The sequence below is a fragment of the Lethenteron reissneri genome, chromosome 2 (assembly GCF_015708825.2).
Source record: "Lethenteron reissneri isolate LAM-NWPU_2019-01 chromosome 2, ASM1570882v1, whole genome shotgun sequence".
NCBI lineage: Eukaryota > Metazoa > Chordata > Hyperoartia > Petromyzontiformes > Petromyzontidae > Lethenteron > Lethenteron reissneri.
The window spans coordinates 10,965,735-10,980,170 of record NC_083780.1 but is presented as its reverse complement, the minus strand read 5'-3'; the positions used below and the strand labels follow the sequence as shown (position 1 = coordinate 10,980,170).

General features: G+C 54.0%; 1 protein-coding gene across 3 annotated transcripts in view; it reads left to right on the top strand.

Annotated features, from left to right (window-relative positions):
• LOC133343248 (serine/threonine-protein kinase BRSK2-like) overlaps positions 1-12,516 on the top strand; it is a 51,132-nt gene extending 38,616 nt beyond the window's left edge. Inside the window, exons 14-19 of one of the 3 annotated variants that reach the window (XM_061552693.1) lie at positions 2,145-2,382; positions 3,015-3,063; positions 3,760-3,883; positions 5,429-5,609; positions 6,462-6,551; positions 8,088-12,516. In XM_061552693.1, coding sequence (XP_061408677.1) covers positions 2,145-2,382; positions 3,015-3,063; positions 3,760-3,883; positions 5,429-5,609; positions 6,462-6,551; positions 8,088-8,263 — 858 coding nt within the window. In that variant the 3' untranslated portion in view covers positions 8,264-12,516. Of the gene's footprint in view, positions 1-2,087; positions 2,383-3,014; positions 3,064-3,759; positions 3,884-5,428; positions 5,610-6,461; positions 6,552-8,087 lie in introns of all 3 variants that reach the window. The other 2 variants (XM_061552685.1, XM_061552703.1) reach the window with 2 other exon arrangements.
• Positions 12,517-14,436: the final 1,920 nt, after the last annotated feature.

Genomic DNA, 14,436 nt, shown 5'->3' with positions numbered 1-14,436 from the left:
TGTACGTGCCTGTATGTGTGTGTGCCTGTGTGTGTGTACGCGCCTGTGTGCGTGTGTACGTGCCTGTGTGTGTCCGCCCATGACCACTACTGTCCTTGCGTTTTAACTTCCCATCCGCCAAGCCCGGCCGCAAATTCTCTACACCGCCGTGCTTGGCGCACCACTATGGCCACCACCTCTTGCCCTCTGACCCCCCGGCGACCCCACGCCTCGACCGTGACCTTTGGCACCAGTCTTACAACCACCAGCAGCAGCATCCCAACCGCTTTAACTCGCCCGTCAATTCCGCCATCGCAGCCACCGGCATCTCGAAATCATCGTTACTCTCGTCGTTGTCGTCGTCGTCATCTTCGTCATCTTCGTCGTCATCGTCATCTTCGTCCCATTTGCCGGCGCACCCTCACTTCGGCTTTGGCGCGTTCATGTGCGGACGCTCACGAGCCATCAAGTCGCTGGGCTGCGCTGGTGGCGGTGGTGGTGGTGTTGGTAACGGTGCTGCTGGCGGCGGCGGTGGTGGTGGTGCTAATTTTAGTGGCGGTGTTCACGGTGGCGGTGGCGGCGCCGGTGGTGGTGGCGCTAAGGGTGCTGCTGTCGGTGGCTGTGGTGTTCGTGGTGGTGCTAATTGTGGTGGCGGTGGCGGCGGTGGTGGTGGTGGTGGCGGCGGCGCCAGTCGATATTATCGTCCACACTTTGTGAGATTTCCCATCAGACCCAAATGTAACCCACACTTGAACTCGGTCACCAAACCGTGCACCAGCACTGAGCCAAGCTCCGACCGTGGCCATTGCCCAGCTGCCAGCCCAAAGCTTGACCCACACACAAACCCCAACACTGACCCGAGACCTAACCTCGATCCTAACCCGAACCCAGGAGCAGCTCGCCCAGATGTGACTGTGGGCGTGAGGCCTGGTGCTAAATCCAGCCTTCGGTCTGATTCCATCGCAAACCATCACCCCTACTCGAACCTCAACCATAACCTAAATGCTAACCCCAAGTTTTATCACGTTCTTCATCCTCAATTGGATTCAACTCCCAACCCTCACCCGAAGTTCAACACGAATTCGGGAACAAGCCTGAATTATGTTAGTCTCGCAAACCCGAACCCCGACGACCCACAACCTGGGCTGGGATCCGACTCGCACGTCAACCGTTCTCTGAGCCCTCACGCGAGCCCGGGCTCTGATGTCAACCGCGACCCAAGCGTTAGCCACGGTCTAAAGTTTGGTGAAGATCCTAGACACGATTCTAACCCTGGCCCTGTCTCAAACTGCACGAGCCCAGATCCTTACGCGAAACCAATACTTCACACAACCTGCGAAAGGCTGACCTCTGGAGTGACCCCTGACCCCGAGCCCACCGTTGAACCCACTTGCTTGCTGGAGGCCCCCCAAAACCTTTACCTTGACTGCGATCGCGACCTCTGGCACCACCGCGACCCGTTGACCTGGCCCGCTAGCCCCGACGTTCACCGCCGCCGCCACCGCTCCTCGTACGAGCCGTGCCCAGTAGACGGCCCGGCCGCTCTGAGCGTCGGCGCCATCTTTGCTCGCGTCCTCTCACCCCGCCCCGCCCCTACCCCGACCGCGAACCCCGACCCTAACCGCGACCCCGACCCTAACGTTGGTGCCGCCCTTGCCGTGCGTGCTCGCGCCATCGCCCCCGGCGACCCCGTGTGTCGCCGCGACGATGACGGCGGTCGCCACGGCGGCGCCCTTCCCCTGCGCCGCCTCCTCCTCCTCGACCGCCGTCGCGGCGCCTGCGGCTGCCGACGGCATCACGGCGCCGCTACCCGCGCCGTTTCGGTTTCGTTTGCTCCCGCCGGCGTCACTGGGTCTGCCGGTGCCGCCACCGCCGGTGCTCCCGCCGCTGCCACCGAACCGCCCCCTCTCGCCGATCTCCCCGGCGCCACGTTCCTCGGCGACCGTTCCTCCTCCTCTGCCGCCTCCGCCACCGCCACCGCAACCGCCGGGACCGGCGCCGCCTTCCTACTCCTGCACCGGCCTCCGCGCCGCTCTCACCGCCCTCTGCCTCTGCCGCCGCTGCTGCTGGCGTCGTCGCCGTCGTCGCCGCCGCCGTCGCCGCCGCAGGCGACACCGCACCCCTCGCCGCGCGCCTCCCCCGTGCCGGCGCCCCGCGCCGCCCAGGGTCGGGCGCCGGCATTGCCGGGCCCGCCGGGCTCGCCGGGACACGGCGCCGCCCCGCCGTCGCCCTCATCCACGGGGACGCCGCCGTCCAGCCCCGGGGGGTCGGGCTCGGTCGCCGGCGCCGGCGTCGGCGGAGCGGGAGGAGCGGCGGGAGTTGGGCCTCCTTGGAAGAACCGGCTGAGCTCCATCAAGAACAGCTTCCTGGGCTCGCCGCGGTTTCACCGGCGCAAGCTGCAAGGTGCCGGACGCGGCCGCCGTGGTCGTCGTCGCCATCGCGGTTACTCGTTTGCGTTGCGAGCGCCGTCGTTAGCATGCACGTGCCGTATTCACCGCATTGTGAGACGCATCCCCCGGCTTTGGCTTTGATCAACAGTGGCACAAGGTGCGTCTTAACGCGGAGAGTACGGTAAATACGGAACCTCTTCTCTCCATTAGCATGTCAGTCGGTCAGTCTGTCGGTCACACGAACTATAATTGTCATACACGGTCAGAAAGAACCGGCGCAACTGTAAGGTATGGATATCGAGCTCTTTTGTTTGACGCATGACCTTTGACCTGGGTCCCAAAAATTACGTGACCAAAATGTATTTCGTTTCACCGGGCAGATCGCTACCGATGCTCGCAGCGATGGTCTAATACGTCTGGCAGGCCTCGGGTAGCCATGAGGGGCGACGCAGATCGAATCCGCGGGGTGGCCGTGCACGATGCGAAGTAGTGGTGCCGTGCTCTGCTCGCAAGGCCGTAGGCTGCCCCCACCCATCACCAACTTCGTCTGCGCACACCCAGACGCGAGCATCGCCCTGGCTGGGGCCGCTGTGTGATCGAGCCCCCCGTTTGTGCCCCTCCCCCCCTTCTCTTTCCCCACCCTAGTTCCAACGGCGGATGAAATGACGAGCCTCACTCCCGAGTCATCCCCAGAGTGAGACGACTGGCAACACGGAGACTGCTTCAACACAGAGCTATGCACACACACGGCAACACAGAGAGCCACGCACACACACACTCGGCAACACAGAGCTATGTACACACACACACGGAAACACAGAGATACACACACACACACACACGACGACACAGATATACACGCACACACACACGGCAACACAGAGATACACACACACACACGGCAACACAGAGATACACACACACACACGGCAACACAGAGATACACGCACACACACACGGCAACACAGAGATACACACACACACACGACGACACAGCGATACACACACACACACGACGACACAGATATACACACACACACACACGGCAACACAGAGATACACACACATGGCGACACAGAGATACACACACACACACACGGCAACACAGAGATACACGCACACACAGCGACACAGAGATACACGCACACACACACAGCGACACACACAGCGACACAGAGATACATGGACACAAATAGAACAAATAGATGCGTTGTACAATATGTACACAAAACAACACAGATCCACCTGCTGCTTACCGCACTCGCGCCAACAGTCTGCTGAAGGCTAATCGGGAGATATGTGTCTGTGCATGTCTGTGCGTGTGTGTGCGTGTCTGTGCGTGTGCGTGCGTCTGTGCGTCTGTGCGTGCGTGTGCGTGCGTCCACTCCAGACTGGCCAAGAAGTCGTGGTTTGGGAATTTCATCAGCCTCGACAAGGGCGAGCAGATCTTCCTCATGGTGGAGAACAAGCCCATCAGCACCATCAAGGCGGACGTGGTGCACGCCTTCCTCTCGGTAGCTACCCGCGCTCGGCCCCCCACCCTCCGGCACCACCACGGCCCCCCCCCCCCCCCTGAGCTCAAACGGTCGCGCTGCGACCCGAGTTTGATTCCCGCTCGCGACCATTAACACCGTTGACGATAATTATCTGAAGCGGCGCTGCGTGGCTGCGTGGCTGCGTGGCTGCGTGGCTGCGTGGCTGCGTGGCTGCGTGGCTGCGTGGCTGCGTGGCTGCATCTGTCGTCGATTCGACCTTAAAACGAGTACCCTGGTGAGGCATCTAAAAACATCGCCACCCAATCCCCTCGTGGGACATAGGTGCTGCTCGCTCATGGCACTTGCCCCAAAAGTTTGCTTAAGGCTATACGGGGGGGGGGGGGGATATTTGCTTTTGCTTTTATTTCTAGGGAGAGGTCGTGTGGCGCTTAGGCCGCCAAGCGAGGAAAAGTGACGGTTTTTTCTTAGCGTCAGCACCACGGACAGCAACGAGCGGTTGCGTTAAGAAAAAACCGCCACTTCTTTCAAATTTTCTTGGCGTGGTTTTCACACCTGATGATTGCTTGTGTTGCAATCGAAACGTCGTGAGAATTTTTTTGTTTTATTTGTATTATTTCTCTTCTACGTGACTTTACCGAAAGAACCTAAGAATATGAGTTTATAATAGTTTAATATGGAGGTTATAGTAGTTTAGTAGGGAGTTTATAATAGTTTAATAGGAAGTTTATCATAGTTTAATAGGAAGTTTATCATAGTTTAATAGGGAGTTTATCATAGTTTAATAGGGAGTTTATAATAGTTTAATAGGGAGTTTATAATAGTTTAATAGTTTCAAATAGTGAAATAGATAGTTTAATAGTATGATAGATGATAGTTTAAAAGTGTTAAATTGTTTAATAGTATAAAATAGTTTCATAGTTTCAAATAGTTTAATAGTTTAAAATAGTTCAATAGATGATCATTTTAAATAGTTTAAATAGGTTAAAACAGTTTGATAGATAGTTTAATGATATATAGTTTCACAATACATAGTTTAATAATAGATAGTTTAATGTTAGATAGTTTAATGATACCCCCTGCCCACCTCCTACGCATTTCCCATGAATATGCTAAATTCCTCTTGATATGCACATTATTTTTGTTAAGGCGCTCTTCCACCTCCAACCCAGCTTATATATAAGCTCCTAGCTTGGCAGTGTCTCATTCTTCACCTGAAGACGGCTGCTTGCGTTGTAGCCGAAACGTCGTGAGAATTATTTTATTTTATTAAGTTTTATTTTATTATTTTATTATTTCCCTTCTATGTGACTTTACCGAAAGAACCAAGAAGATGAATCCCTGCAGTCACGAAAGCTTTAAATCGAAAAAGATGAATGATAATTAGTTTAATAATATATAGTTTAATGATAGATAGTTTAATGTTAGATAGTTTAATGGAGTACCCCTCGCGCGCTGCATCGGCCCCAGTAGGCGCCGCTCGGCTCACGACCCATGACCCCGACGGCCGTTTGAAGGCCCCGCGGGGCACCGTTTTGGGCCCCGTGCGTTTGCGCCTCTCCCTAGATCCCGAGCCTGAGCCACAGCGTCGTGTCCCCCACGAGCTTCCGCGCCGAGTACAAGGCCCCGAGCGGCCCGTCCGTCTTCCAGAAGCCGGTGCGCTTCCAGGTGGACATCGGCTCCAGCGAGGGGCCCGACTCGGCAGGGGACGGCGCCGTCTTCTCGCTCACCTTCACTCTGCTCTCAGGTGACATCGCGTGCAGACGCAGAGACGAGGTCGCAAACGGGTTTTGATTCCTTACCCTTAGCCGTACCCGGCCGCACCAGGGTCGCAAACGGGTACCCGATACCCGGCCGAGTACGGGTAGCCGTACCATACCCGTACCCGTACCCTACCCGATACCCGGCCGGGTACGGGTACGGGTTACCGATTGCGACCTCTGGGATGAAGCCATGTTGCAGGCGCGGGTGGGTTGATTCTAGGAACTTAAATTGTGAGAAGAGACAAGACGTTGGGAAATGAGTGACAAACGGTCACTCACCAGTGACTCACGGCCTACCCGTACCCGGCCGCACCAGGGTCGCAAACGGGTACCCGTACCCGGCCGGGTATGGGTAGTCGGGTATCGGGTAGGGTACGGGTATCGGGTACTCGATTGCCACCTCTGACGCAGAGACGCGTGCGCGTGGTGTGCACGTGGATACACGCGCAGAGACGCACCAGCATGGCGTACAAGCGGGCGCTCACGTACAGGGGGGTGGCAGGGTGGCGGCGCAATGGTGGAGAACTCGTGGGCCTCGCAGTGAGGAAGGGGTCTGCGTTTGATTCTCTAACTCGGGCGACTCCCTTTGTCCAGTTTGTACGTTCTCGTCCCCCCCCCCCCCCCCCCCCCGTTACTGTGAAGAGTGCGAGAGAGAGAATGGGGGGCGGCGGCGTCCGGGGCGGTTAAGCACGCTGCGCTACGAACCTGGCGACCCGAGTTCGATTCCAGACTCACGGCCACCAACTCGGGCGATGAATACGCACGTGCGCACGGCTGACGGAGGGATCGGTCTACTCACTGGTGTTGTCGGTGCCCCTTGACCCCCCCCCCGGCAGGGCCGAGTCGGAGGTTCAAGCGCGTCGTGGAGACGATACAGGCGCAGGTGATGAGCTCCAGCGAGCAGTCGCCCGGGCAACAGCTCTCCGGTGAGGGGGTGGGGACCATCGCCACGGCAACAACCCTGCTAAGGATGTTTTTTTTGTACTCCACATTTGTGGAAATTCCGCGTTCTGGTGGCGAGGGAGGAGTTTGCCCGAAACCGAAACCACCGTTGAACTTCCCCGGTTTTGCGAGCCGCTCGCAACTTCCGAGCCGCAAGGCCGGCGGAGGCTCTGGGCCTCAAAGCACACGGCGGAGGGTCGTGTTACACAGTCGATGGGTTGCAACTGGGATGTAGCAGCACAGCAGAGTGGGTTTGTGAACCCATCCGTGGGGCGCCCGTGGTGGCGAGATGTTAACTACCTCGTCTGGTGTGCAGAATGTCGTGGGTTCGATGCCGACCCTGACGCCTGCTGCTGTATATTTGGAGTTTCGCGTGTCTTTCTCTCTCTCTTTCTTCCTGTGGAAGCGTGGATTTTTTCCCGGGTTCTACGGGTTCTCCCTCCACATTTAGAATCCACATCACGCGTTCAGAGCGTCTGGCTACTAGAAAATACCACGTGATAAGCCACTCGGTCGAGCTGTCGTTTGTGGCCGGTTCTCGCTTCCGAAACAAATCTACATAGCTCAGTGGGCCTTACCAGATTAAAATAAAATAGTTTGTTTATTATAATTACTGTAAGTCTGCGTCAAGTTGTTGTTTAGAATAAAGTGTTCATGCGTTCTCCTCCGGCGTGTCTCTCTGTCCCCGTTTGTTTATGTTCTGGTCATTCCCTCGTCACCGCTCCCTCGTCCCTCACCTTCCAATCTCATCTCGCTTGCAAATCTCCCACCTCATCGCCTTCCTAATATTCCCAGTATCCCATTCTCAACTCCGACCGTTTTTCTTCCCATATTTTTGTGTGAATCTGCCTCGCCTCTCTGCACCCCATTTTGTCGCTTGGTTTTTTTATCACCCACCTTATCTTCATCCCCTTTTCTCATTACCCTCTCCGTTTCCATCTCTCTGCATCGACTCATCTCATCTCTTTTTTTTCCATCTGAAACATTCCTCCTCGTATCCCCATCCCCCCTAACAACTCCATCTCCATCCCCCACCTTCGTTCTCGTCTTCTCATTTTCATCCCAATCTCTGCTTTCTCCTGTCGCCACTCTCCCTGTCTCAACAACCCCGTGGCGGCATCTCGCCCCTCAAACCCCTGCCGCTCTGTCCCCTTCTCTCGTTCCCCACGCTCTCCTTGTCTCTCCACGTGTCTTGGTGACCCGTGCCCTCTCCCAACCACGTGTCCACTGTGTCTCCCTGTTCTACTCTACTTCTGTTCCCTTTGCTTCAATGTCCCTCTGCCCCCCCACCCCCTCAATCCTGCACCAACATCCCCTCACCCTCCACCTGCTCCCCTTCCTCTGTCTGCCCGCCAACTCCGCCACATCCTCTAATCCTCCCAACCCCCTCCGACTCGCCATTGCCCCATGTGCCCATGTCCCTGTGCTCCTCCGATCCATGCCCCATCACCCTCCTCGTGCGGGCTGTCCCTACGGCCTTTCCCCCGCGTCCCCGCGTCCCCGCGTGCGTTCCGTCCCAGGCAGCCCACTGAGTAACTTCTTCGACGTCATCCAGCAGCTGTTTACGGATGAGGGAGGCGCCGAGCAGACGCCCGGGCCCCAGAACGGCGCCGGCGCCACGGGGCCCGGCAGCGGGGGCAGCAGCAGCAGCGGCGGCAGCGCCACCTCCCGCCGCCACGGCCGCACCAGCTGCTGAATTGGCTGCCCGCCATCACCGGTCCCTCTCCACCCACCGGCCACCGTAAACCCGCCGTATAGCGCCTTCTGTTGGGCCCTCCCCCCGCCCGCCCGCCGCCCACCGTGGGGCCCCGACTAGGCGACCGTCACCAGCTGCTAGGCCTGATGAATGTTTCAAAATGGGCCGCTGCTTTCCGGCACCTGTCGGAGAGAAATCGCAGGTGTGTACGCGATTTCTGTGTAATGTTTTTTTACGCTTTTTTCTTCTCTTTTGTTTCCCCCCCCCCCCCCTTTTCTCCAGTAATAATGTTACGGCTTTCAGTCAGGGCTGCGTAATTGTTGAGGCCTACCGGCACTACGTAACACCCGTTTGGTTTGAGACTTGGCGATGGCGGTCACTGTATTTTCAATTTGAAATCGGTTTTCAACAAGAATTACGAATGAAGATTAATTTATCTCCCTTTCTCATTCACTGAATTGGCGATGCATTGCGGAAAATAAGAAGGGGGCAAATATTTGCCATGGTCTTGAGTGAGATTCTGTTTTTTTAGCATGTAAAATCGTTGTAAATCTCATCGATTTCCAAAAAATATATTTTTCTCCCTCAAGTAGATGGCAAATATTCCTGCAAAAAATATAATTAGGAGCTCATTGTTGGAAAGGGGGCGATAGGGAAAGGACGGGTGGCAAAGAACTCGGTCAGACAATGGAGAAAGCGAGGGATGCACTTGACCCTGAGTGGACCACATGCCCGCCGCGTTTCTTGTGGTGGAGGCCGACTGTGGTTCGATGACTGGGTCCGTGGCCCCGAGTGCGTGCCGCTGGGCTCTCCTCATGGCTCTCACAAAGACGGACGGACACGGGGGAAATGCGCAAACACATTTTTCGCAGGGAGATTTCGCGACAACAACAACAACAACCTTTTGTGGCCTCTTGGAGCCACGTGAACCGAGAAAACAAAACATCCATCTTTTAGAACTGCTACGTCAAGCACCACTGGCCAAACCTTTGACACATTGGGGCCCCCGAAAGCTCTGCAGAGGTCAACTCAAAACTCTACGAAGGTTAAAAAAAATATTGCACGCATGGTCGTCAGTTCGCCTCGGATGCAGCAGGCCTTGGCTGAATCGACCACTCGCAGTTTTCAGTTCACATGATCGTTCTTTACTTTGCACCGAGGTGAAGAGCCTGGGAGGGGGAGGACGTTTTTGCAAAGGGAGATCGATTGTGTTCCTTCAGCAGCCATGTCGAGCGATTCATCGCGGGCCCGCCAAGGCAATAGTCGTAGCGCTTTGCGGAAATGTACTCGGATGGAGACGGGGGGGGGGGGGGGGAAGAGTTTGTGTTCGGTGGAGCCCGGCGTTGCGAGGAAATCGGACGCTTTTATCAATCTGTGCCTGATCGGGGCGGTACTTGAATCGTCGATAACTGAGAGAGGAAGAAGACGAAGGGCGGCGACAACGAGGACGACCCGGCTGGTGCCGCTGAAAGCGGCGTCCGTTCGGGACGGGGTGGGGGGAGACATCGCGACGTCCCGTCTTTTGGACGAGACGCTAAACTCGAGTCCTGTCGATGCTAAAGAACGATATTTGCTGCTCGCCGAAGGCTGGCGGTTGGGACAAAGACATGATTCGCGTCCTTCCCTCCGGCTGGACATTCCCATCGCGAGAAATCCGTCGTGAACGTTTTGTCTGCCGATCGACGCGCGTGTCCTGGAGTTAGCGTTTCGTGAATCTTTGGAGAGGAGCGTCGAGGATGCGTTGCTGCAACGGTGGGCGGCTCGTAGCAGCCACAGCGGACGACACCCACTCGTGTCAAACAAAGTCGGCCTTCACGCTGTAAGCCACGTCTTAAGAACTCGCTGAGGCGGCCGTTTCTCGATCTCAAATCCTGGCGGCCGAAATCTCGCTCTGTCTTTGCGCAGCACGCACACCTACACCGTCCAGTGCGTGTGTGTGTGTGCGTGCACGATCCGCTTTGGGTGCTCGGCCAGTTCGAGCGAGATTGGCAGACCACGGAATGATGGATTGGATTTAGAGCTCGGAGGAGCGTGGGGTTTTGAGGGCAGTGTCGTGTTTATCTTCTTATTTGGTCTAACCACGGCTCTGTGTTATTGTACTTAAAGCAGCCAGTGGGCCTAAATAGTGGCCTAGTCAGAGTCTTTAGAAAGTAGTTGCTTGGGTGGTACAACTTTTGCCACTTTTTTTTCTATATACAGAGCCACGATGTGTTTTTTTGTTTTGTTTACCAGCTAACGTTTGCTAAATTACAGCAATACTCAAACAAGTATTCCAAAGGGCATCTTTGTAAAAGTTTAAGTCTACACAATTGAGGCTTACACATGGCCCTCATGTCACTGTGCGCTAAATATTTGTTCCAATTTATTTTTAGCACTGTAACAAAATAAATGCCATCTGGTAATAACAGGAGCGACAATTTACGTAAATTACCTCAAAATCCGTGTTGTATACTTATATTTCCTTCAAAATTTTACTAAGTTAAGTGGGACTCCTTTGCAGGCTGTTTAATCTGCATTGTACCTAATTTAAAGTATAGAAAGGAAAGAGATAAACACTTCCAAAATAAAACGAGGAGTCAAAAAGCCGATTCAAACAAAACTACTTTCATCAAACTGAAGTGCAGTGGCGGTGGCAAGACGTTGGAAACGAGGTCACGTGACATTGTATTTCTTCAATGAAGGAAATTCCGCTCTCAATGCTTTCTGGATTAATCTTCTTGGTTCTTTCGGTAAAGTCACCAAAGAACCAAGAAGATGAATCCCTGCAGTCACGAAAGCTTTAAATCGAAATGCTTTCTGGATGTTCACGCTTTTTCTATTTATCTGCCCCGCGACCCCCCCCCCCCCCCCCGCCAAAAGATTCGCTCCCCAGATTCGTACTCTCGCGCCCGCGAAGACGAGATTGCATTTTGCTTCTCGTGACCAGACTGCGGCTCTGCCACTCCCCTACACGGGGCCTCGTGAGTGGGTGTGAGGTGGCGGGAAGAAGCCATTCTGTTTATGGGGGGCCCTCCCTCTGCCCCCCCCCCCCCGTGGCTCACGAGGCCTGGATGAAAGAACTCCCATGGAACCGCACGCGGACAGTGAGAGATGCTCCTCAACCCAGGGCCTCGACCCCCGAACTTCTACCAACACTGTGAACTCTGCAGGGCGATGTTTAAGGGCAGTATTCGGAAGAAAACCGCTCACTTCACTTCCAGAGCTTCCTGAGCAAGAAATTGGTGTCGTTTGGAGAAACCCACGAGAGACGAGACGAGTTTGGATGTGTGGGTTTGGGTGCGGGAGACACTCAACGACGGATTAGGGCTGGACTTTATCACCGTTGTTGTTGTTGTTTATGGGTTGTTTTTTTACATGAACTGTTTGGCCGTTTCGTTGCTTTCGTTTCGTCGTCGCGAATGTGTGCGGGTCCCACTGCCGGTGTTGTTCGTCGTCAAATTTATTTTGCGTCGTCTCGAGAGAGACGAAGGTTGCTGGTGATGGAACAGACGAAGGGAAACGGGGACAAAGATGGGGAGGAAACAAAAAGAGCCCAACGGGAAAAAATTTAAAGAACGCTGCCGTGGAAATACGTATATTTTGTTACCGTTGAGATGAGGCACGGTTAGGAGAGTTGGGTTGCCTTCATTTGAGCATCGGGTATTTGCCCGCTTGGATGAGAAGTCAATGGAGATCTCGGTGAAAATACCTAACGACAACAATTCTAAAAGTACCCATTAAAAACAAACGAATTGCATTTACAGCTGACGCCCAGAGACCAGTCGGTGGTTGGGTGCGCGCATCTGAATGGGGGCCGTGGCGTCAGAGATGTTTCGCTTGAGATCGGTGTTTCTTAACCCCGTCGTGCGCGAGATGATCCTTTCTGAGAACCAAAGTGGGGGGTGTGGTGGGGTGCAGGCTGCAATAAAAGGTTAAGAACCACAGGCTTTAGATGCTAGTCGTCAGCAGCGGGGGGGGGGGGGGACACGACAGTTTTTTTTATCAATCTTCAGAGGTTTACATCGCTTAGGCTGGAAATAAAATAAAAAACAACTCCATTTTAATTGACGGGTTGGCCGATGTAACGGAATCGTAATTTGTTTTTAATGACGGAGTATACACATTCTAGATTTGACGCTTTCGTGACTGCAAGGATTCATACTCTTAGTTTTTTCGGTAAAGTCACGTAGGTAAATAATGAAATTAAAATTAATAAAAATAAAAGAATAAAAATCACGACGTTTCGGAGGCAACACAAGTCTCCGTCATCAGGTGGGACCAGTCACAGCCAGATTTGCTGTATCAAGCGAGGCAAGGAATTCCAAGTATACACACACACACGAGATGTGTACTGGAAAGACTCGATAAGCCACGTGTTTGTATTACAACAGAAACTCCACGGCAGCTTAAGTTCACCGCCACATTGTCGAGTCCACTTCTCATCGTTGCCGTTGAATCATGCCCCCCCTACCCACCCCCCCGCCCCCCAGATGGGCTCCGTACAATGAACTCTTCAATCCTGTAATTAACTTTTTTTTAAATTTTCACTTAGCCAATGAGCTGTCTACCAGAGGTCGCAAACGAGTTTTGATTCCTTACCCATACCTGTACCCGGCCGCACCAGGGTCGCAAACGGCTACCCGTATCCGGCCGGGTACGGGTAGCCGGGTATCGGGTAGGGTACGGGTATCGGGTACCCGGTTGCGACCTCTGCTGTCTACTCTCGACGAGAGACAACTTTCTGGGCACAATGTATTTGGCGATTGCCGCATTGGCGGTGGTGCACACATAACGAAACAAGCTTTTCGGCACACGTGTCAATAATGCTCTGGCAGAGACCCGTGAAAGGCCCCTTTCGAGACGTGAAGCTCATTTCCAATGGCAGTGCTCCGTACACAAGTGTGCTCTGCTGATGGACCGTCGCCTGCAACGTCGCCACAGTCTTATTGATGAATGTGTTGGGGGTGGGGGGGGTAGTTTTGTTAATCTCGAGACATTGAGCCGTTGTGGGTTTTTCCAGGACGCTCTGCCTGATGGTATTGTTGCTTCATGCGATCGAAACACTTTCCCTTCGGTCAGTCCAGTTGATTGAAATCATCTCTAGGTCTGGCAGCGAGGCCGTGATGGCAGTGGTGAGGAATGCAAAATTGGACAAACGGTCGACAGAGCAGTAGGGAAAGGAGAGAGCGAGGAGTGTGTTGATTTGTCGTCTAGAGATGTTCCCGCTCTTCCCCAACGTCTCCTATTGTGGCTGTTCGTTTTTTGCTTGACGATCCTTCACCAAGATGATCAGTGCCAGTTGGTGAAGGGAGAGAATGGTGGGGGATGACCACAAGGACAGGTTCATCTAACGCTCGTTACCGATGTTAGCCGTGGCCTGGTAACAGAAACCCAGATTTGAAGCTTTCGTGACTGCAAGGATTCATATTCTTAGGTTTTTTTCGGTAAAGTCACGTAGGTAAAACAAATTAAATTAATAAAAGTACTGTGCCTGTGACGGTTCCACCTGAAAGACGGAAGCTTGTGTTGCCTCCGAAACGTCGTGATTTTTATTTTATTTAAATTTTACTTTTATTTATTTTTAATTTTTACCTACGTGACTTTACCGAACAAAACCCAAGAACAGAAACCCAGTCCGGCCGGGCTCCAGGGTGCAGTGTGCTCACGACGGCGCCACAGGGCTCTCCGCGGGTCGATGAAATGCGGTACCAAATGACGCCTGGAAAGTGTCAAGGTCACGGGGGTGGACCTCTGCCTGACCAGGCGTGGAAGCGGCGCTCATCTCGGCTGGTGGCCCCTGGGCAAGTGGTGGGGAAATTCCACATTCCCCCATGGGCAAGGTGGCCAACCATTGATTTACAGCAACAAAGTAGCACTCGTGTTTTGTTTGTTTGTTTAAATCAAACCTGTAAGGAGGATGATGATGATGATCGTGGTGACGGCGGCGGTGGGATGAACCGACTGGGCCGAATTTTGTTTTTGCGAAATGTTTATATTTTTTTGCGTTCACGTCTCGGAGCTGGTTAGACCGCCCGCTTGCCGCGTTCCTGCCAAAAAAAAAAACCCCACAAAAGTAAAAACAGAAAACAAGCGGCGAGTTTCTATACAAAGTGCGCTTTCGCCAAGTTCCCCACAATGGTTATAGCACTGAGAATGGCTGCTTCTACCATGGCTCAATGGCAGCAGCAGCAGCA